Genomic DNA, 23,353 nt, shown 5'->3' on the forward strand with positions numbered 1-23,353 from the left:
GAATACATTGTTTTAGATCTAACATCTTTTTAGGTGGAGTCTTAGGATTTTCTTTATATAAAATCATGTCATCTTCAAATAGAAATAAGTTTATTTCTTCCTTTGCATTTCTGATGACTTTTCTTTATTTTTTGACCTGATTGCTCTGTCTAGGACTTCCAGTACTACATGGATTAAGAGTGGTGGGAGTGGGTACCCTTGCCTTGTTCTTGATTTAGAGGAAAAGCTTTTAGCTTTTCACCATTGAGTCTGGTGTTAGCTGTGGGCTAGTCATTATGGTCTTTATTATGCTAAGATATGGTCCTTCTATAACTAATTTGTTAAGTTTTGTTCATGAGCAGATGTTGAATTTTGCCAAATCCTTTCTGCATCTATTGATATAATCATTTATTTTTCTTTCATTCTGTTAATGTGTCACATTTATTGATTTGTGTATGTTGGATGATCATTGCATGCCAGGGCTACATCCCACTTGATCATGTGCATGGTGATCCTTTGAGTGTGTGAATTCAGTTAGTTTGTACTTTACTGAAAATTTTTGCATCTATGTTTATCAGGGACATTGGCCCACAGTTTCCTTTCCTGGGAGTGTTCTTTTCTGGCTTTGGTATTGGGGTAATTCTGGCCTTGAAAACTGAGCTATGGAGTGTTCAATCTTCCTCAGTTTGGGGGAAGATTTTAAGAAGGATTGGCATTAATTCTTTAAAAGTGTGGTAAAATATATCAGTGGAAGCCACCTGGTCCTTCTTTCATTGAGAGATTTTTTTAAGATTACCTAGTCTCCTTAATAATAATTGGTCTCTATTTCTTCCTGATTCAGTCTTGGTAAGTTGTATGTATCTCAGAATTTTTCTATTTCTTTGAGGTTTTCCAGTTTGTTGGCATACAGCTTTCTTAGTAGATCCTTTGTGTTTCCTTAGATTCAGTTGTAATTACTTCCTTGTTCATTTATAATTTGTTGATTTAGGTCCTCATTTTTCCTTGGTTCATATAGCTAAAAATTCATCAATTTTGGTATCTTTTCAAAGAGCCAGCTGTTAGTTTTGTTAATCTTTTGTATTCTTTTTCAGTTCTCTATTTCATTTATTTCTGCTCTAATCTTATTTCCTTTCTTCTAACTTTGGGCTCAGTTTGTTCTGTTTTTGTTTCCTTATGGTGTAGAGTTAGGTTGTTTTGAGATCTTTCTTGTTTATTAATGTAGGCTTTTATTGTTATCGACCTCCCTCTTAGATCTTGCATCCCGTAAATGCTGATATGTTATGTTTCCATTTTTGTTTGTCTCAAGATACCTTTTTTTAGTTTCTCCTTTAATTTCTTTGATTAATTGGTTGTTCAGGAGTGTGTTGTTTAATTTCCATGTATTTATGCATTTTCCAGTTTCCCTTTTCTGATTTCTAGTTTCATAGCATTGTGATCAGAGAAGGTCACATAGCATGTGCAATCAGAGAAGATAGTTGGTATGATTTTTGAATTTGCTAAGACTTGTTTTGTGGCTTAATATATGGTCTGTCCTAGAAAATGTTCCATGTGTGCTTGAGAAGAATTATGTATTCTGGTGTTTACAGGTAGAATGTTCTGTATATATCTATGAGGTCCATTTGGTCTACACTGTTGAAATCCATTGTTTCCTTATTGATTCTCTAGATGGATCTATCCTTTGTTGAGAGGGTATTAAAGTCCCCAACGATTATTGTATTGCTGTTTACTTCTCCTTTTAGCTATATTAGTTTTTGCTTTATATATTATGTGTTCTGATGTTACATGCAAATATTTAAATTGTTGTATCTTCTAGATGTTTTGACCCCTTTACCATTATATAATGATCTTCTTTATACCATTTTAGTTTAACCTATTTGTCTAAGTATAGCTACCCCTGCTGTTTGGTTTATCATTTACTTGAAATATCCTTTTCCATCTCTTCACTCTATTTGTATCTTTTAGGCAGCATATAGTAGATCTTTTTTCTTTATCTGTTCGTTCATTCAGTGTATCGATTGGAGAATTTAATCTATTTATATATATATTTTTTCCATGTGATTTTTCAGTCTTCCTTTTATTTTATTTTATTTTTATTTTGGTATCATTAATCTATAATTACAGAAAGACCATTATGTTTACTAGGTTCCCCCCTTCACCAAGTCCCCCCCACATACGCCTTCACAGTCACTGTCCATCTGCATAGTAAGATGCTGTAGAATCACTACTTGTCTTCTCTGTGTTGCACAGCCCTCCCCGTGCCCCCCACGCACTCTACATGCTAATTGTAATGCCCTCTTTCTTTTTCCCCACCCTTATGCCTCCCTTCACACCCAACCTCCCCAGTCCCTTTCCCTTTGGTAACTGTTAGTCCATTCTTGAGTTCTGTGATTCTGCTGCTGTTTTGTTCCTTCAGTTTTCCTTTGTTCTTATACTCCACATATGAGTGAAATCATTTGGTACTTGTCCTTCTGTGCTTGGCTTATTTCACTGAGCATAATACCCTCTAGCTCCATCCATGTTGTTGCGAATGGTAGGATCTGTTTTTTTCTTATGGCTGCGTAATATTCCATTGTGTATATGTACCGCTTCTTCTTTATCCATTCATCTACTGATGCACATTTAGGTTGCTTCCATATCTTGGCTATTGTAAACAGTGCAGCGATAAACATAGGGGTGCATCTGTCTTTTTCAAACTGGAGTGCTGCATTCTTAGGGTAAATTCCTACAGTGGAATTCCTGGGTCAAATGGTATTTCTATTTGGAGCATTCTGAGGAACCTCCATACTGCTTTCCACAATGGTTGAACTAGTTTACATTCCCACCAGCAGTGTAGGAGAGTTCCCCTTTCTCCACAACCTCGCCAACATTTGTTGTTGTTTGTCTTTTTGATGATGGCGATCCTTACTGGTGTGAGGTGATATCTCATTGTGTTTTTAATTTGCATTTCTCTGATGACAAGTGATGTGGAGCATCTTTTCATGTGCCTGTTCGCCATCTGGATTTTTTCTTTAGAGAACTGTCAATTCAGCTCCTCTGCCCATTTTTTAATTGGATTATTTGCTTTTTGTTTGTTGAGGCATGTGAACTCTTTATATATTTTGGATGTCAAGCCTTTATCAGATCTGTCATTTATGAATATGTTCTCCCATACTGTAGGATACCTTTTTGTTTTATTGATGGTGTCCTTTGCTGTACAGAAGCTTTTTAGCTTGATATAGTCCCACTTGTTCATTTTTGCTTTTGTTTCCCTTGCCAGGGAGATATGTTCATGAAGAAGTCACTCATATTTATATCCATGAGATTTTTGCCTATGTTTTTTTTCTAAGAGTTTTATGGTTTCATGACTTACATTCAGGTCTTTGGTCCATTTGGAGTTTACCTTTGTGTATGGGGTTAAACAGTGATCCAGTTTCATTCTCTTACATGTAGCTGTCCAGTTTTGCCAGCACCATCTATTGAAGAGACTGTCATTTCGCCATTGTATGTCCATGGCTCCTTTATCAAATATTAATTGGCCATGTATGTTTGGGTTAATGTCTGGAATCTCTACTCTGTTGCACTGGTCTGTGGCTCTGTTCTTATGCCAGTACCAAATTGTCTTGATTACTGTGGCTTTGTAGTAGAGCTTGAAGTTGGGGAGTGAGATCCCCCCTCCAGTTTATTCTTCCTTCTCAGGATTGCGTTGGCTATTCGGGGTCTTTGATGGTTCCATATGAATTTTTGAAGTATTTGTTCCAGTTCATTGAAGAATGCTGTTGGTAATTTGATAGGGATTGCATCGAATCTGTATATTGCTTTGGGCAGGATGGCCATTTTGATGATATTAATTCTTCCTAGCCAGGAGCATGGGATGAGTTTCCATTTATTAGTGACCTCTTTAATTTCTCTTAAGAGTGTCTTATAGTTTTCAGGGTATGGATCTTTCACTTCCTTGGTTAGGTTTATTCCTAGGTATTTTATTCTTTTTGATGCTATTGTGAATGGAATTGTTTTCCTGATTTATCTTTCTATTAGTTCATTGTTAGTGTATAGGAAAGCTACAGATTTCTGTGTGTTAATTTTGTATCCTGCAACTTTGCTGAATTCCAATATTAGTTCTAGTAGTTTTGCAGTGGAGTCTTTAGGGTTTTTTATATACAATATCATGTCATCTGCAAATAGTGACAGTTTGACTTTTTCTTTACCAATCTGGATTCCTTGTATTTCTTTGTTTTGTCTGATTGCCATGGCTAGGATCTCCAGTACCATGTTGAATAACAGTGGGGAAAGTGGGCATCCCTGTCTTGTTCCTGATCTCTAGGAAAAGCTTTCAGCCTCTCGCTGTTCAGTATGATGTTAGCTGTGGGTCTATCATATATGGCCTTTATTATGTTGAGGTACTTGCCCTCTATGCCCATTTTGTTGAGAGTTTTTATCATGAATGGATGTTGAATTTTGTCAAATGCTTTTTCAGCATCTATGGAAGTGATCATGTGATTTTTGTCCTTCTTTTTGTTGATGTGGTAGATGATGTTGATGGATTTTCGAATGTTGTACCATCCTTGTATCCCTGGGATGAATCCCACTTGGTCATGGTGTACGATCCTCTTGATGTATTTTTGAATTCGGTTTGCTAATATTTTGTTGTGTATTTTTGCATCTACGTCCATCAGGGATATTGGTCTGTAGTTTTCTTTTTTGGTGGGGTTTTGGTTTTTGGGTGATGTTGGCTTCATAGAATGAGTTTGGGAGTATTCCCTCCTCTTCTATTTTTTGGAAAACTTTAAGGAGAATCGGTATTATGTCTTCTCTGTATGTTTGATAAAATTCCAAGGTAAATCCTTCTGGCCTGGGGGTTTTGTTCTTGGGTAGTTTTTTGATTACTGATTCAATTTTGTTGCTGGTAATTGGTCTGTTTAGATTTTCTGTTTCTTTCTGGGTCAGTCTTGGAAGGTTGTATTTTTCTAGGAAGTTGTCCATTTCTCCTAGGTTTCCCAGCTTGTTAGCATATAGGTTTTCATAGTACTCTCTAATAATTCTTTGTATTTCTGTGGGGTCTGTCGCGATTTTTCCTTTCTCGTTTCTGATTCTGTTGATGTGTGTTGATTCTCTTTTTCTCTTAATGAGTCTGGCTAGTGGCTTATCTATTTTGTTTATTTTCTCAAAGAACCAGCTCTTGGTTTCATTGATTTTTTTCTATTGTTTTATTCTTATCAATTTTGTTTATTTCTTCTCTGATCTTTATTATGTCCCTCTGTCTGCTGACCTTAGCCTTCATTTGTTCTTCTTTTTCCAATTTCAATAACTGTGATGTTAGACCATTCATTTGGAATTGTTCTTCCTTCTTTAAATATGCCTGGATTGCTATATACTTTCCTCTTAAGACTGCTTTCGCTGCGTCCCACAGAAGTTGGGGCTTTGTGTTATTGTCATTTGTTTCCATATATTGCTGGATCTCCATTTTAATTTGGTCATTGATCCATTGATTATTTAGGAACATGTTGTTAAGCCTCCATGTGTTTGTCAGCCTTTTTGCTTTCTTTGTACAATTTATTTCTAGTTTTATACCTTTGTGGTCTGAAAAGTTGGTTGGTAGGATTTCAATCTTTTGGAATTTACTGAGGCTCTTTTTGTGAGCTAGTATGTGGTCTATTCTGGAGAATGTTCCATGTGCACTTGAGAAGAATGTGTATCCTGTTGCTTTTGGATGTAGAGTTCTATAGATGCCTATTAGGTCCATCTGTTCTAGCGTGTTGTTCAGTGCCTCTGTGTCCTTACTTATTTTCTGTCTGGTGGATCTGTCCTTTGGGGTGAGTGGTGTGTTAAAGTCTCCCAGAATGAATGCATTGCATTCTATTTCCTCCTTTAATTCTGTTAGTATTTGTTTCACATATATTGGTGCTCCTGTATTGGGTGCATATATGTTTATAATGGTTATATCCTCTTGTTGGACTGAGCCCTTTATCATTATGTAATGTCCTTCTTTATCTCTTGTTACTTTCTTTATTTTGAGGTCTATTTTGTCTGATACTAGTATTGCAAAACCTGCTTTTTAATCTCTGTTGTTTGCTTGAAATATCTTTCTTCTACCCTTGACTTTTAGTCTGTGCATGTCTTTGGGTTTGAGGTGAGTCTCTTGTAAGCAGCATATATATATGGGTCTTGCTTTTTTATCCATTCTATTACTCTGTGTCTTTTGATTGGTGCATTCAGACCATTTACATTTAGGGTGATTATTGAAAGATATGTACTTATTGCCATTGCAGGCTTTAGATTTGTGGTTACCAAAGGTTCAAGGTTAGCTTGTTTACTACCTTACTGTCTGACCTCACTTGCTTATTGAGTTGTTATAAACACAGTCTGATGATTATTTCTTTCCCTTCTTTTTCCTCCTCCTTCATTCTTCATATGTTGGGTGTTTTGTTCTGTGCTCTTTTTAGGAGTGCTCCCATCTAGAGCAGTCCCTCTAAGATACCCTGTAGAGGTGGTTTGTGGGAGGCAAATTCCCTCAACTTTTGCTTGTCTGGGAATTGTTTAATCCCTCCTTCATATTTAAATGATAACTGTGCTGGATACAGTATTCTTGGTTCAAGGCTCTTCTGTTTCATTTCATTAAATATATCATGCCATTCTCTTCTGGCCTGTAGGGTTTCTGTTGAGTAGTCTGATTATAGCCTGATGGGTTTTCCTTTGCAGGTGACCTTTTTACTCTCTCTGGCTGCCTTTAATACTCTGTCTCTGTCCTTGATCTTTGCCATTTTAATTATTATGTGTCTTGGTGTTGACCTCTTTGGATCCCATCTCTCGGGAGTTCTGTGTGCCTCCATTGTCTGAGGAACTATTTCCTCCCCCAGTTTGGGGAAGTTCTCAGCAATTATTTCTTCAAAGACACTTTCTATCCTTTTTTCTCTCTCTTCTTCCTCTGGTACCCCTATAATGCGGATATTGTTCCTTTTGGATTGGTCACACAGTTCTCTTAATATTGTTTCATTCCTGGAGATCCTTTTATCTCTCTCTGCATCAGCTTTATGCGTTCCTGTTCTCTGGTTTCTATTCCATCAATGGCCTCTTGCATCTTATCCATTCTGCTTATAAATCCTTGCAGAGTTCGTTTCACTTCTGTAATCTCCCTCCAGACATCTGTAATCTCCCTCCAGACTTCATCCCATAGCTTTTGCGTATTTCTCTGCAGCTCTGTCAGCATGTTTATGATTTTTATTTTGAATTCTTTTTCAGGGAGACTGGTTAGGTCTGCCTCTGCATATCTTTTCTCAGGTGTAACTATCTTGTTGTGGACCAGATTTTTTTGCCTTTTCATGGTGATTGCAGTGCCTGTAGGCAGGTTGTGGGTGTGTCAGCTGGGAGAAGAAAGTCCTTTCCTGCTTGCTGGATGCCTTGCCCTTCTCCGCTGCCTGTGATGGCTACCTGCATTCCTGGAGTAGCCACCGGGTTAATCTCCTAAGCTGCTGTGGGTGGGGTGTCCATCAGAGCAGCACGGAGCCCTGTGGGGAGTGGCAGGCATGCCAGGTGCGATCCTCCATGCTAGCGGTGACCCTGCCAGGCAGCTGTGTGGCAGCAGCAGCGTTTGGGTCTGGCCCAGGTGGCTGCGCGTTGGGCTGGGATTCTGGTCGGCTCCTGGGAGTGCGCCTGCTCCAGCTGGCTCCGCTGCTGGTGTGCACGGGGATTTTCCGCGCAGACTTCTACTGGGCTCTGGCTTCGCTGCCACTGGTGCATGGGAGCCGCGCCTGGGCTGTTTGGTTGTGCCGCTGTGGGCTAGCCCTGTGGCTCATGGATCTGCTCTTGGTTCCTTCCAGCACTTCTGCCCCCGGCGCGTGCTCCCACTCTACTGCTACTGGGCCCGTGTGTCGGGGTCCGCGCCAGTTGGAGGAGCAACTGGCAGGCTGCCTAGTCCTGTGAGGGGCTTCAGAGCTGCACTGCGTCCATTTAGGGCTCCTAAGTTTCCCTGCTATTCCCAGCTGCCAGGACAACTTCGTGTAACTATGGGGTCCCTGTCTCTTTAAGACTTGCAGAAAGCACTCGCTTTTCTTTTGTGTCAGGGGCGCCAGTTGCGGGGACCTGCCCACAGGTTTTGCTTTTCCATTTCTCTAATATCCAGCACCCCGTGCACCTTGTGTCTGCGTTCCGGGTGCGGATTTCTAGAGCTGGTTGTTTAGCAGTCCTGGGCTTTCACTCCCTCCCCATTCTGACTCCTTTCTTCCCACCGGGTTTTGGGGTGGGGGAGCGTTCGAGTCCTGCCTGGCCGCAGTTTGTGTGATGCTGAGTTCTCGCAGATGTAGATGTATCCTGGCTGTTGTACTGCATCCACTGGTGTCTCTTTTAAGAATAGTTGTATTTATTGTATTTTCATAAATATATATGTTTTGGGGAGGAGATTTCCTCTGAACTACTCATGCCGTCATCTTCCCATGATCCCCTAATCTATTTATGTTTAAAATGGACTTATATTGCCATTTTGTTGATTGTTTTCTGGGTGTTGTTTATGTTCATTTTTTTTTCTTATACAGCTGTTATTTTGTTTTGATGCATTTTGTTACCAATATGCTTTGATTTCTTTATCATGTTCTTTTGTGTAATTATTACAAGTTTTTCCCTTGTGGTTGTCATGAAGCTTACATAAAATATCTTAAAATATTAACATCCACTTTTACACTGATAACAATGTCCCTAAACTTTATACTTTTACTTCTCCTTTACATTTTAGGTTATTGATATTACAGTTTACATATTTTTACATTGTGTATCCCATAACTTATTGTAGTTATGGTTACTCTTACATTTGGCTTAATTTTTGAACTAGAGTTGTAATGAATTACCCACCAACATCACTCTATAGAATTTAACTTTGATAGATATATTTAACATTACTAGTGAGTTTTTTGCTACCTTCTTGTGTTTTTTTTTATGTTAATTAGTGTCCTTGTACTTTCACTCAATTCTCTGTAGCATTTCTTGTAAGGCAGGCCTAGTTGTGATAAATTCCCTCAATTTTAATTTGGGAGTCTTTCTCTTGCTGGTGGAATGCATTGTGTTTCCCCGATTCTTGTCTTCTCAAAGGAAAGAACTCAGTCAAGAGACCAGATAGCAAGAAAAAAGCAGTGAGGAATTTATTGGATTAAAGCAAAAAGTACGCTCTCAAGACAGAAGAGTAGGCTGTCTGGAAACCAGGAGCAGTGCTGCCATTAAGGTTAAGTTGGCTTTTATTTTTTCTTAGGATGGATGGTAGGAAGTCCTGCTCTGTGTGTTACATCCTTTGATTGACAGATCTAGGTTATATAACCTTTTTCTTAGTGTGCAGGCACCTTACCCATAAATACCTAAGCAAAGCCCACCGGGGGCCAAAACCACAATGGTAATTAGGTTTAGATGTTATTTTTAATGCGGTAGGGTTACTTTAGGATAAGGTCTTCGGCCCTTGTGCATGCCCTGTCATCAGGGAAGACTCTGGTCCTGGGCCTCTTGACAACCTACGTGCCCTTGGCTGTGGAACTGGGAACAAAGGAGGGCTTAGCGGTTGGCCAGGGAGGAGTCTTCCTTGGTGATAGGCTGGCTCCTTTCTCTTGCTCCTGTCTAGCTAACTGCCTAACTGCAACAGAAAGAAATGAAGGTAGGGCAGGTAGAATGAGAGGAAAGAGTAAGGGAGACGGTAAAGGAGGAAAGGAGGAAGGAAAGAAAATAATTGTATGCTAGGAACATATTAGGAATTGTGGTTGCCAGAGGCACTTGCCATAGCACAGGTAGAATTGAATAGGCAGAAGAATCTGTCTACCAATGGAGCTGTCTTAGGTTTAGTTTATTCTCAAACCAGGTGGGAAGTAGTACTTGATTAAGTGTTAACTTTATCTTTGACTGGTGCTTTGTCCACTTAGTCCGAATGTTCACAGCCCTTTCCAAACCCAAAGTGGAGCTCACAATTCCTTCCCCGGACCTTGCCAGTCTCTGGCTCCCCAGGAGTAGGACAGCAGCTAGGGATGTGTCAGATCCAAGGACTTGTTGGGCTCTCTGCTTGGGGCGGGGCTACAGGCATAGCCAGCAAAAGTTCCGGTGCTGAGTCAGTAGAACAAGCTGTCTTTTTGGAACAACTCTTTATATTTCACCTCTAATAAGATTTTCCTGAAAATTCCTCTCCCTGGGGATAGTGTAAAATAATTCACAGGCTTCTTAGCCAATGTTTGAAAAGACAACTCTGTCAATGGACTTCTGTTGTTATGGGAACTAAAGTGTATATATTTAGTTTAGGCCCTGCTAAGGAGTATTTTACTCCCCAGAATGTCAGGTTATAAGGAGAACTAGAAAGATGAAACTAAGTAGTTAAAGTTCTAGCTTGTCCAGAGTCACTCTGACTGACCCTCCCCATCTAAGGGAACATCTGAGATCTTTGGGAATCAATCCAATCAGGTCAGGTGAACTCATAGCTGAAAAAGGGCAGTGTTCAGATATGGTAACAGGACTGCTCTCATCTCCCCAACTGGTATAGGCAAGATGAGAATCTCTGGAACAAGAGTAATTATAACAAAAGGCATTGCTTAAAATCACACTCCCCCCACCCCCTGCAGACAGCCCTTTCCAGGATTAGCAGAGCATTCTAGTGAACAGGGATGATCAAAAGCATAAAGTATCACTGGTTATATTTCATATTTCTTCAACAAAGTGTGTTAATTGCGTTTTCCAACTTATGAGTGATTTCTAATTAGTCACCTTGATACTCTAAGAAGGTAACATGGAAGCAAGATAGAAAAGGTGGGTTAGGAGGAAAGATGTAGTCTCTTAAGGTGCTGTGATTTCTCAGGAATGTTTGGACGTAATAGAAGAAAAAGAATTATAGCAGAGTGGGACTTTTAAAGAAAGGTCTACAAGAAGAAAATACAACAGAATTTCAGAAGACCCGACTGAAAATATTCCATGTGCATAAATTTATTTTAAATTTTATTGCATCACATTATACAAGCATTAAACATGGCTTCATGTTGATGACTATTTAAATGTGAAAATTCATCATTCATGTCAGTACCCTTTGGCTATTTACAAGTAAGGAATTTCTATGTACTTTATATATCTCTGTATTTGTATGTACATATGTAAGAATACATGACTATACATATGTACACACAGAAATACATCTATGGCCATACACATAGCTATAGATATGTCATATATAATCCCCTCAGAAAGATCCGAAATTAAAAAAAAAACAAAACAAAGTTGTAAACAGGGTCTTGTTTCTGTCATTTGGTGACATGGAACTAGGACCATATGATGACATTCCAGGAAGGTGTGTCCAGGTGTCCAAATACCCTTATTAGCCCAGTGTCTGTAAAATTCACATGGGATAGAATGCAAAAAAGGTAGCAAACAGGCTGAAAAACAGGTCTAGTATACAAGTTCCCCTTGGTTTTAAAAACTTCAGAATGTAAGTGCCCATGGTGTGCATGCTTGCATGGTCAGGAACGGTCAGTGGGTGGGTAGCAGTTGTGTGCTGGACTGCAACGTGATCCCCCAGGCAGTCCTTCAAGGGTGCTGAGCCCCTGCTGCGGCCAGTGTCTGCGACATGCACTGCGGGTGCATTTTAGTCATTCACTTGGAGTGCTTCTGCGCAGCCGGGAGAAGGAGACAGCATTCAGGTCCTTGGCCTGGAAATGAACTATGGCCTGGAAAAGAAAAGATAGCATTAAATCCCTATGTGCACATGATGGCTTAAAGGACATGACGTACCATGGTTTGTACTTACCATCAATCAAGGGCATTCAAAGATTTTATAACCCAAAACAGAGTCAGGTATGGTATACACATTACTCTGCCTGATTTACAGATGAACGGACTGAGTTAGACAGGCAGTCTGAAGCATGGTGACATCCTGCCAACTGTTGGGGGAATAGAGATAGACACTATGTGTTCAAGAAAAAATTAGAAATGACCTCTTTGGGGAGAAAGCAGCCCCACCATGATGAGGCCAGAAGAAACTCCCGAGTGGTTACTGGCTCTGCAGCCCAGAACAGCCCTGAGGGGTGGGTAAAGCTCTGGCTGCACCTCGGTCTCTAGCCTCTGGGCCTCCTGGGAGCAATTCTCTTCACTAATGTCTGCCTCCTCCCCCAGCCAGCACCACTGGGATGCTGACCTTTCTCCTCTGAAGGCTGACCAGAGTCAGAGAAGAGGTGATCAGAATGGGTGCAGGGGCCAGGGACTTGGAGCAAAATATAGAATCCCAGAAAGTTAAAGCCATGTAGGCTCTTAAAGTATTGTCCAACTCCTTTCCTTTTACAAGTATGGAGATGGAATCCACATGAATGCTTCACCCCAGGTCAGAGAGAATGGAAAAGCCCAGGTCTAGAAGCTGTTGTACTAAAACACAATGCTTAACAATACAAATCTTGTATAGTATTCTACAGCACTGTATTGTTTCCTAAGTGTCTCACATACATGGCCTTAGGTGAGCTGTGTATTAGTTCCACCAAATAAACAGCTTCAGAAAAATGAACTAATTTACCCAAAGTCACAGAGCCAAATGGCAGATTTGGGACACAGCAAAATTACATGGTTGTAAAACATTTTTCACCTTTAGTAAAGCCAAGGCCTATTATGGAATTGAGGGCAGGTCAGTGTTCAACATCCACATACCATTCACTAGTCTCCCTGTGTGCCGGGGCTGTGTTTGATTTTCTTTCAAGTCCACTCTCATATCCAACTCATAACAACCTTCTGGAATCTTCACACAGATTTGGGTTGATACAACTTCACTAATCTAACAAACATCTCTGCAGACATCTGTAACATCTTAACCTATACGAAAAGTGAAAAACACACTTCCTTTTCTGTATATCTCATTTTTCTTTGGGGGCCATATATTTGAAAATGCTTTCAAAGTTAGTCTAAAGAAAACTGGTGTGAAAAATGAAGGGTGAGGAAAACAAGAATGCTCTAATATTAGATTCACAGGGTTCCAAAACTGAGAGCTCATCTAATCACTGAAGAAACTGAGGCCCAGAGAAGTTAAATGACTTGTCCAAGGACACATAGCTAGTAACTGACCTGCCAGAGAGAAGGTTTCAGAAGAACTTTCTGGGAAGGCATGTGGGAAAATTATGGAACTTTCTTACATTCTTAGCTTTAATCCATCCAATGTTTATTAGCTGAATGTGCATTTAATGCGTGTCATGTGCTTATCATTGTGCTAACTAGTCAGAGAAATAAAATTATAATCCACAAAGACTTTCCCAATGATGCTTACTGTTGTGCTGGAAAACCTGATAACTCTTTGAAAATCATAAATTGCCAGCACAGATCAGCACATGTGGATCTGATGCACTAACCAGAGAAGTTTGTAAGGAGTGAGTCTCAATGGGCTGCTGGGTTTAAGGAAAACTTCTTAGAGGGTGTGGAGTGACATAGACTAGCCTGGGAGGAAGTAATACACGGGTGATGAAGGGAAGGCCATTTTGGGTAATATGAAAAGGCCGCTTTACCCAGAAAGAAAGGGCATGTTGCCTTGGGAATATTAAAGAGAATAACCAGGCTGCAGTAGAAGGGAGAAGAAAGCGTGTCAGGGAACACCTGGGTCGTCTCATCAAGACCTTGACTGCCAGGCTTGAGGGTAACATGGGGGCAGAGTTGCAGGAATTGTGCACGAAGGGAAGATGAAGTCAAATGTGTAACTAAAGTAAGAAACAAGTTGGTTTCTTCTTAGGAGTTTATTTTGACCCCTGTCCGAACAGCGGCAAGCCTGGACTCGGGGAGCTCAAAGCCCCCCTCCCAACGAGGAGCGGCTCCAGCCCGTGAGCCCGCGTCTCGCCCACCTGGTCACGGCCACTCGTTATGGTGCGCTCGCCCGTTTTTCTTCCTCTCTTTCCGCTCCTTCTGGAGACGCTCCAGTTCTGCTTCATACATCATTTCCTGAATCAAGTACTTCTCTCTCCTCATTCGATCCCTTAGATCTTTGGGGAGGTCTGGGATCAGATATGAAATGAGGTGCTTTATACAAAACACGAGGTGCTAAAAACACAGAAGAGAATTCGAGAGAGTCAGGTCTGTTGTCCATCCTTAGCTGGAAAGGGCTCTTGGAGTTGGCTCAGGTTCTCTTCTTGTTCAGGGAGGTGGAGAGCTTCTGGAGGGTCTGGAAAGTGGGGTGGGACCAGGGTAGGTGTGCAGGAGGCAAGAATCAGAGGGATGCCTAGCGACTGGACTTGGGCTGATGGTGCCACGTGGGGAGTAAGGAGTCTGGAGAAATGCAGAACGCGGAGAGGCAGAAAAAGGTGTACTATGGAATCCAAGCCCGGGTTTGAGTCTCAGCTCTGCAGCCCTTCCTACGTAAGAGCTGTCTGTCTCCCTGAGGCTAAGTCACTTTTCTTTCTCTTGTGGTAAGCTGCCACGCGTTCTTTATCTGAAATACGCAAAGGTGCAACTCCAGATTACTGTCATTTCTGTTCATTGAGATGATGGTGACCAAGAAAGTACTAGATGACAATGTAAAGGTCCTAATAATTCTAAAGTATTAAATATTAATCATGTTCACTTGATACCATTAGGTATTCTTAATTTCATTTAAAACTTGGTAAAACTGGTGACTCGTGGACGGCCTATCAGTTTATACTAGATCCTGCCAAGTAAGAGGAAATTCTGCATATTTCTAGTACTTTAAAATAGTTCGATAACAGTATATTGAAAAGAAATAGAAAGTTCTACTTGATAAGCCAAGTCATAAATTAATACAACCATGATTTTATTTTGTCTGAAAAATTGTAAGTCAGTGGTGAGGTAAAATAGCTTCTTTCAAGAGGGAATTTCATAAGCTAATTCCCAGGGAAGAGCAGCTTAATATTGTCTTCTCTTGATTCCCAGAGTGAAGGAAAAAACAGTGGTGGAATTGTTTTAAAGTGGTATGGGAAACGTCTAGTAAGGCAGAAGGCAGCTTTGGTTTTCAGTAATCTGGCTTTAATATATGTGACAGGAGAAAAATTACGATTTATAAGTACAGTCACATAAATACAAACTATTTTTAGGAACAATTTTCTTAACATAGATGAGGTATTTTTACTGCCACATAAGCAATTGCTAGGTAAATTATACTTTATAAATCCACTTTGAGTCTTAGATAATGAATACCTCTTTGTGTGCTTGAATGTAAGTAATGATATGATGATGCATAACCAGAGACTACCAGTTATAATACCAAGTTCAATGTTTTCCAAGCCATAGTCCTTGAACACCTGCATCAGAATCATCTTGGAGGGCTTACGAGAAGCAAATTGCAGACAGGAAGTTACCACAATTGCTGGGGATGGACAAACTAATTTTTCCAAAGTTTAAGAACCATGGCCCTAGAATATTAAATTTAGGACTAATGGTTCCCAACTTCTCTATTAACAATCAACAGTAGTTGTTCAAATAGTCCTAGGAAAATTTGAGTACTTTAAGGAGAAGAAAACAAAACAGGTTAATAATACTACTATTCTACTTGTGGACACAGAAATCACACTGTAAGTTCTCATAACCATGAATCTTAGTTACTTGACTATGGCAAAGGAAATAAAAGATTGGTTGAGAGACCTTACCTCAAACACAATGATAAAAGCCAGTCGAGCTGCAAGGACATGCCAAAACTGCAATGTGTAGCCGTAGGGCACCAGCGAATGAGGGGGGTCACGGTAGTCCCGGTATCTATAAATATACAGGAGAATGTCACCTCTTAAACGATGTTTTTCCTGACTCCCAAATCTCTCTCATATCCATTATGTAGTCCTCATTCATGGTAGACAGTTTAAAAGGCTTATCCTAGACTAACTTGTCCAGCATTTCTTCTGGTAAAAGCATCTTTTCTCCTCTGGGGAATTAACCATGTGGGTTGGGCAGGGCTCACCCCCTCCCCTGAGCCCAGCTCAATGGATGAGCCAGACCCAGTGGGTGAGACTGACTGCTCATGAGGACTTCTGCTGGGAAGATCACTTCGTGAATCATCACTAAGCCCACAGAAGGTAGAATCTTGGAGCAGCCGGTGGCCTCCATCACTAACTGGCAGAGAGCCTGCTGGAGAATGAAGTCAATGGAACAAAGCAGAGCCAGCAGAGAGGCTGTGTCTTAGGATCCAGCCATTGCTAATATTAGTATCACTCCTCCAGCCTCCCAATGTCCTGGGTCAATTTCAAGTCAGTTTGTACTGAGGTTCTGCCACTAAAGAGTCCTTTCCAATGTATGATCCAACTATAACTTTACATTTCATTAATGAGTTTTTATATTTAAAAAAATGAATGTCCCATACATTCTTTTTAAGATTTAGGAAACACTGATACTCCCGGATATGATGAGTTGGCAGCATCCTAGGTCATTTCTACATGGGGGTCCTGCTGAGAGAACATGCATCTATTTGTTCAGCCCATGCATAATATACACCTACCTGTGACCCTATCACAGAGCAAACCTGTGCCCTGAGGAATGCAGTGTGCCTGTACTACAGGCACTTGGTTTCTGAGAACAAGAATCAGAAGGTACAAAATTCTTAAGTCTAATTTTTCAGAAGCACAGATTTCTGGCCTTCCTACTCTCTTAAGTCATTGGACCTAAAGGCAAGTTTCTCTCTAGAAAATTCTTTATTGCTACCCTAAGGGAATTAAAGAGTTCAACTGTCCTCTGCTTTGCTGCCTGTAGCTGTCTCCAGAATTAAGCACTGGAAAGCATACTGGAACCACATTCAGGGTTTGTCTGACTACTCTTGAGGAGGTCTGTGAAGCCTCTCTGGACATCAGTTTTCCCTTATCAACAAAGTGAGGGTTGCTTTATCTCACCCTGCTCTGCAATTTTGAGCTTTCACTCTTTCCTTTTGTAGTCTGCACACGATTGTTCCAAGTGGAGCTCTCAGTCCATGCCCCAGCCTATTCCTGATCCCACTGGCCTCTTCTGTGAGGCTGAGGTTTGTGGGAGGGCCATGCTCAGACGGCACTTGGGTTCCGTGTCTCTGTTTTGATGCAGTGCCACTTTTTTGCAGCATGACTGTCTTCATGTTCTCTGGCCCCTGCACAAAGAAAGCACTTCCCCGTAGTGCTGAAGTAGCCAGGAAGCCAAGCTTCAATGCTAATTAAATCAAAGTTTTACTCCTGTAATCTTCTTCTTCTAGTTCCTTTCAAGACAAGAAGTAGTCTGGTGGCATTAATATTCGGAGGAATTTTAAAAAAATAAGTCACAGTTGTTTTCAGAAATATCTTGGCTTCAATTTTACATGAAAGAAAGGTGGGAAGTTCCCTTCTGACTTAAGTAACTGTGTTTTCTAAAGCTGGTTTTATTTCTCAGGAACTGGAGGACTGACTTGAAAATACTTTTTGTTTTACCAGGTATAGTTCATTCACTCCCAGTTTTTAAACTATGATAATAAAAATATATGTACATTAGAAAGAATAACCCTCATGTAGCTCCCATCCAACTTAAGACATGGTCGGTGGCTTAGAAATGCCTCACTGGCAATCCTAGACGCCCTAAGAGGTAACTGCTATTGTAATTTTCTGCTTTCTTTATAGTTATAACTTATACAAGTGTTCCTGAATAAAACAATGCTTAGTTTTTGTCTGCTCTGAACTCTGTGCAAATGGAATCATGTTGTATGTCTTATTTTGTGATCACATCTTTATTATACACTTTATTTTGGAGTTCTCAGCTCTACTCCATTCATGTGTTCCTGTATACCACACTGATTGATTACTATAATGTTATACTGTATCTAATGTGAGGTAAATTTCCACCTTGTTATTTTTCTTACAAGTGTCTCGGCTAGTTTCATCCTAAGCAGTTCTGTATCACCTTAGTGTGCCCTCAGGTGCACAAAATTAGCCAACCCGTAATTCTCAATTTTTATAAGTAACCTTATAAAAGGCTTTTCTTTTTCATTATTACACTACTAAGATTCACATGCTGTTGCATGTACCTAATTAATTTCTGTAAAATAAACCCTAGTAGGAATATATTGCTGCTGTTTTATGTAAGGTATGTTTAGATTTATACTCATAGGCTGGTCATATTTCTGTTTTCTTTCAACTTTCCTAACCATGTAAAATCTTGAATAGCAAAGTTCAAGTCTTCCCACTTCAGCAAATGCCCTTTGGATAAAAGACGGTTGCAATTTTTTGTGTACTACTCAGGGTTCTGCCTTTATTAAAAAGCATTTTTTTTCTTGTGACGAGTATTTTTAAGATCTCTACTCTTAGCAACTTTCAAATATGCACCTCAGTATTAACTGTAGTCACCATGCTGTGCATTACATTCGCAGGGCTTACTTATTTTAGAACTGGAAATTTGTACATTTTGTCTACCTCCAATGTTACCTCCAGCCTTTGGCAACCACTGATCTGTTCTGTGAATCTATGAGTTTGGTTTTTTAAAAATTTAAGATTCTACATGTGAAAGCATATATAGTTATCTTTCTCTGTCTGATGTATTTCACTTAGCATAATGCCCTCAAGATCTATCCATGTTGTTGAAAATGCAGTATTTCCTTCTATTTTATGGCTGAGCAGTATTCCATGGTAGATATATATATATATATATGCCACATTTTCTTTATCTATTCATCCATTAATGGGCACTTAGGTTATTTTTCTGTTGTGACTATTGTAATAGGTTATATCTCTGTTTTGACTATTGTAATCTGTAATAAACATGAAGGTACAGATGTATTTTTGAATTAGTGCTTTGGCTTCCTTCAGATAAATACCCACAAGTGGAATTACTATATCACATGGTAATTCTATTTTTAATTTTTTGAGGATCCTCCATACTATTTCTGTAGTACTAATTTACATTCCTACCAACAATGCATGAGGGTCTCCTTTCCTCCACATCCTTTTTAACACCATTTCTTGTCTCTTTTTTAAAAATAATAGCCATGGTAACCAGTGTGAGATGGTATCTTACTGTGGTTTTCATTCACATTTCCCTGGTAAGTGATGAGCATCCCTTCATGCACTTGTTGGCCATCTGTATGTCTTTGGGAAAAAGTATATATTCAGTTCATCTGCCCATTTTTAAAAATTAGATTGCTTTTAGCTATTGAATGAATTTTTAAAATACATTTTGGATATTAACCGCTTATCAGATACATGATTTGCAAATATATTCTCTCATTCAGTAGGTTGCCTTTGCATTTTGTTGATGGTGTCCTTTGTTGTGCAAAAGCTTTTTAGTGTGACACAGTCCCACTTGTCGATTTTTTGCTTTTGGTGTTAGATTTAGGAAACCATTGCCAAGACCAATGTCAAGTTGCTCACCACCTGTTTTCTTCTAGTTTAATGGTTTCAGGTCTTCTGTTCAAATCTTTGAGTTAATCTGTTTGTATGTGGTATAAGATATGGACCAGTTTCATTCTTTGCATGTGGCTGTCCAGTTTTCCCACACCATTCATTGAAGAGACTGTCCTTTCCCCATCATATATTCTTGGCCCATTTGTCATTAACTGACCATAGATGTGGAGGTTTATTTCTCGGCTATCTATTTAGTTCTGTTGATCTATACGTCTGGTTTTATGCCAGTTTCATACTGTTTTAGTTACTGTAGCTTTGGAATATACTTTGAAATCAGGGATCATGATTTCTCTACCTTATTCTTCTTCAGATGGCTTTGGCTATTCAGGGTCTTTTGCAGTTTCATACAAATTTTAGGATTGTTTTTTCTATACCTGTGGAAATGCCACTGGTGTTTTGGTAGGGATTGCACTGCAATTATTGATTGTTTTGTGTAGTATGGATATTTTAACAATTTTATTCCAATCCATGAGCACAGTATATCTTTCTATTTATTTGTGTCTTCAATTTATTTTATCAATGTCTTTAAAGTTTTCAGTGTATAGGCCCTTTACCTCCTTGGTTAAATTTATTCCTATTTTATCATTAGCATATAGTAACACAACTAATTTTTATATATTGATTTTGTATCCTGCAGTTTTACTGAATTTATTAGTCCTAACAGTTTTACGGTAGAGTTTTCAGGACTTATTATATATAGTATCATGTCATGTGCAAATAGTGATGGTTTTACTTATTCCTTTCCAATTTGGATGACTTTTATTTCTTTTTCTTGCCCAATTGCTCTAGCTAGGACTTCTAATACTCTACTGAACAAAAGTGGTGAGAGTGAGCATCTTTGTTGTGTTTCTAATCTTAGAGAAAAATCTTTCAGCTTTTTACCATTGAGTATGATATTAGCTATGGACTTGCCATATGTGGCCTTTATTATGTTGAGGTACACTCCCTCTATACCCAATTTGTTGAGAATTTTTATCACAAATGGTTGTTGAATTTTGTCAATTGCATCTTCTGTATGATCATATAATTTTTATCCTTTTGTTAATATGGTATATCATGTTGATATTGTAGATGTTGAATAATCTTTGCATCTCTGGAATAAATTCCACTTGATCATGGTATGTAATCTGTATAATGTATTGTTGAAATTAGTTTGCTGATATTTTGTTGAGGATTTTAGCATTTATGTTTATTAGGAATATTAGCCTGTAATTTCTTTTCTGTGGCATCCTTGTCTGGCTTTGGTATAAGGGTAATGAACTCACAGAATGAGTTTGGAAATGTTCCTTCCTCTTCTATTTTTAGAAGAGTTTGAAAAGGACTGGTATTAATTCTTTGAATGTTTGGCAGACTTCACCAGTGAAGCCATCTAGTCTGGGACTTCTACTGGTTGAAAGGTTTTTGATTACTGATTCAATATACTCACTAATAATCAGTCTGATTTCGATTTCTTCCTGATTTAGTCTTAGTAGGTTATATGTTTCAAGGAATTTATCCATTTCTTCTAGGTGGCCCAATATGTTGGTGTATAATTGTTCATAGTACTCTGTTTGATCCTTTATATTTCTGTGGTACTGGTTATACACTCCTTTCATTTCTGATTGAATCCTCTCTTTCATCAATTTTATTTTTTCAGTGAACCAGCTCTTAGTTTCACTGATCATTTTTTTTAGTCTATTTCTGGTGTGATTTTTGTTATTTCCTTTCTTCCAACTCTCCACTTCATTTGTTCCTTTTCTAATTTCTTGAGGTGTAAAATTAGGTTATTTGAGATCTTGTTTCTTGAGATAGGCATTTATCACTATAAATTTCCCTCTAATGACTATTTTTGCTGCATCCCATGTATTTGGTGTGCTGTATTATCATCCTCAAATGTCTTAAGTACTTTTTAAATTTTTCCTCCACCCATTGGTTGTTCACTAGCATGTTCTTGTCCCCACATATTTGTGAATTTTCCTGTTTTCTTCTTATAACTGATTTCTCATTTCATTTCATTGTGGTAAAAAGAAATGTTTGATAGGATTTCAGTCTTCTTAAATTTATTAAGATTTGTTTTGTAGTCTAACATATGATCTTTCCTCAAGCTATCCCATGTACACTTGAGAAAAATGTATATTCTGATGGTTTTGGATGGAATGATCTATATGTGTCTTTTAAGTCCACTGGTCTAACATTTAAGGCCAATGTTTTCTTACTGATTTTCTGACTGGAAGATCTATCCATTGATGTAAGTCATTTATTACTGTCCATTTCTCCCTCCAGGTCTGTTAATATTTGTTTTATATATTCAGGTGCCCTTATGTTGGGAAATGTTTTATCCTCTTGTTGGACTGATTTTTTTTTTTTATCATTATGTGGTGATTTTTGTCTCTTATTACATTCTTTGTTTTCAAGTCTCCTTTGTGGGATTTAAGTATAACTACCAGCTTTCTTTAGGTTTCCTTTTGCATGGAATGTCTTTTTTCATCCCTTCAATTTCAGTCTGCCCTTACATTTTATGTCCTTAAATCTGAAGTTAGGCTCTTGTAGGCAGCATATCCACTGTCTGTGGATATTTTTATTGACTATTTGTAGATTAATTTTAATTCACTCAGCCATTGTCTTTGGATTGGATAATTTAGTCCACTTACATCTGAAGTAGTTATCAATAGGTATATACCTACTGCCATTTTATTAATTCTTTTCTGGCTGTATTGTTTCCTTTATCTTTTGTGTATCTACCAGTGGTTTTGTTTTGTGGTTTCCCTGAGGGTATATAACAACTTATATTTAATAGCCTATTTTAGGTTGGTAACAACTTAGGTTTGATCACATTCTAAAGCTGTGTTTTTATTCTTCCTGTTTTCATTTTTGATGTTACAATTTACATTTCTTAATCTTGAATATCCCTTAACTAATTATTGTGCTTTATTTTTACTACTTTTGTCTTTTAACCTCATACCAGCTTTATAAGTGATTATTCCACAACCTTTTCTATATACTTACTAGTTTTATGTTTTTCTGTTGCCAACTAGTGCCCTTTTGTTTCAGTTTAAAGAAGTCTCTGTAACATTTCTTGTAAAGCTGGTCAAATGCTGGTGAACTCCTTTAGCTTTTGTTGGACTGGAAACTTCTCTCTCCTTCACTTCTGAAAGACATTTTTGCCAGGTTGTAGACTCTTGGTTGGCAGTTTTTTTTTTACCTTCAGCACATTGAATATAGCATGGAACTTCCTCCTTGCCTACAAAGTTTCTGCTGAAAAATCTATTGATGTTTTTATGCAGGGGCAAGGGGAGAGGGGTTCCCCTGTATGTAAGAAGTTATTTTTCTCTCTTTGCTTCTAATATTCTCTCCTTATCTCTAACTTTTGACAGTTTAATTATAATGTCTTGGTGAGTCACTTTGGGTTCTACCCCCAGAGATTCTGTTTTATTTGGTCTGGGTTATAGCCTGGCCAAGAGATTTTAAAATTCTCCACTCAATTTTAATGCATATTCAAGGTTGAGAGCCACTGCTTTAAACCTTTTCAGTCAGAAAAGAGCTGTCTGAGCAGAACCTCGCCATGGCAGAGCCAGCCCTGCCTAAGGTAAGGGTGCCACACCTACCTGCAGTACTTGAGAGGCGTCCCTGAGAACTCACTGCCGTCAGACTCAGGCTCAGATCGGTTCTCGAAGTCGGAAATTCGAAACACAGACAAGCTGGCATTCACATAGCCAACCATGCACCTAAAAGAGAAAACAGATTATATGATTAGAACTCTGATCACTTCTGCATCCAGTTCACTAAAGGCTCTACCTTCTAGAAGTTCCTGCAGTTGTTGAGTACTTGTGACAAGGCAGGACCAGCTAAAGGCACTTAAGTTAGGATACACTAAAAGACCCTGGGTATGTTGAATCAGGCACAAGTCATTTCTTTTGTTCTAGTCTTTTTTGTGAATAATCATCATATGGAACATCACTACCCTAATCAATGTTTCAGTGAAATAGGTATAAGACAGTTAGCATAAGTTATAAGTAAGTCACTGTTTCTTCCCTTGTTAGTACACACACATATACACATAACCACATTCCTTCATTAATGAATATCTATACTCTCTGATGTTGCCCTGAATATAACTGGTATGA

General features: G+C 38.9%; 1 protein-coding gene across 3 annotated transcripts in view; it reads right to left on the minus strand.

Moving 5' to 3' along the window:
• Positions 1 to 10,675: 10,675 nt before the first annotated feature.
• Positions 10,676 to 23,353, minus strand: part of ANO4 (anoctamin 4) — a 388,767-nt gene continuing 376,089 nt past the window's right edge. For all 3 annotated transcript variants that reach the window (XM_036891459.2, XM_036891457.2, XM_036891460.2), the window contains 4 exons: positions 22,835 to 22,954; positions 15,522 to 15,627; positions 13,767 to 13,962; positions 10,676 to 11,624 (listed from right to left, as the gene is read on the minus strand). In XM_036891459.2, coding sequence (XP_036747354.2) covers positions 13,771 to 13,962; positions 15,522 to 15,627; positions 22,835 to 22,954 — 418 coding nt within the window. In that variant the 3' untranslated portion in view covers positions 10,676 to 11,624; positions 13,767 to 13,770. The remainder of the gene's footprint in view (positions 11,625 to 13,766; positions 13,963 to 15,521; positions 15,628 to 22,834; positions 22,955 to 23,353) is intronic.

The sequence above is a fragment of the Manis pentadactyla genome, chromosome 10 (assembly GCF_030020395.1).
Source record: "Manis pentadactyla isolate mManPen7 chromosome 10, mManPen7.hap1, whole genome shotgun sequence".
NCBI lineage: Eukaryota > Metazoa > Chordata > Mammalia > Pholidota > Manidae > Manis > Manis pentadactyla.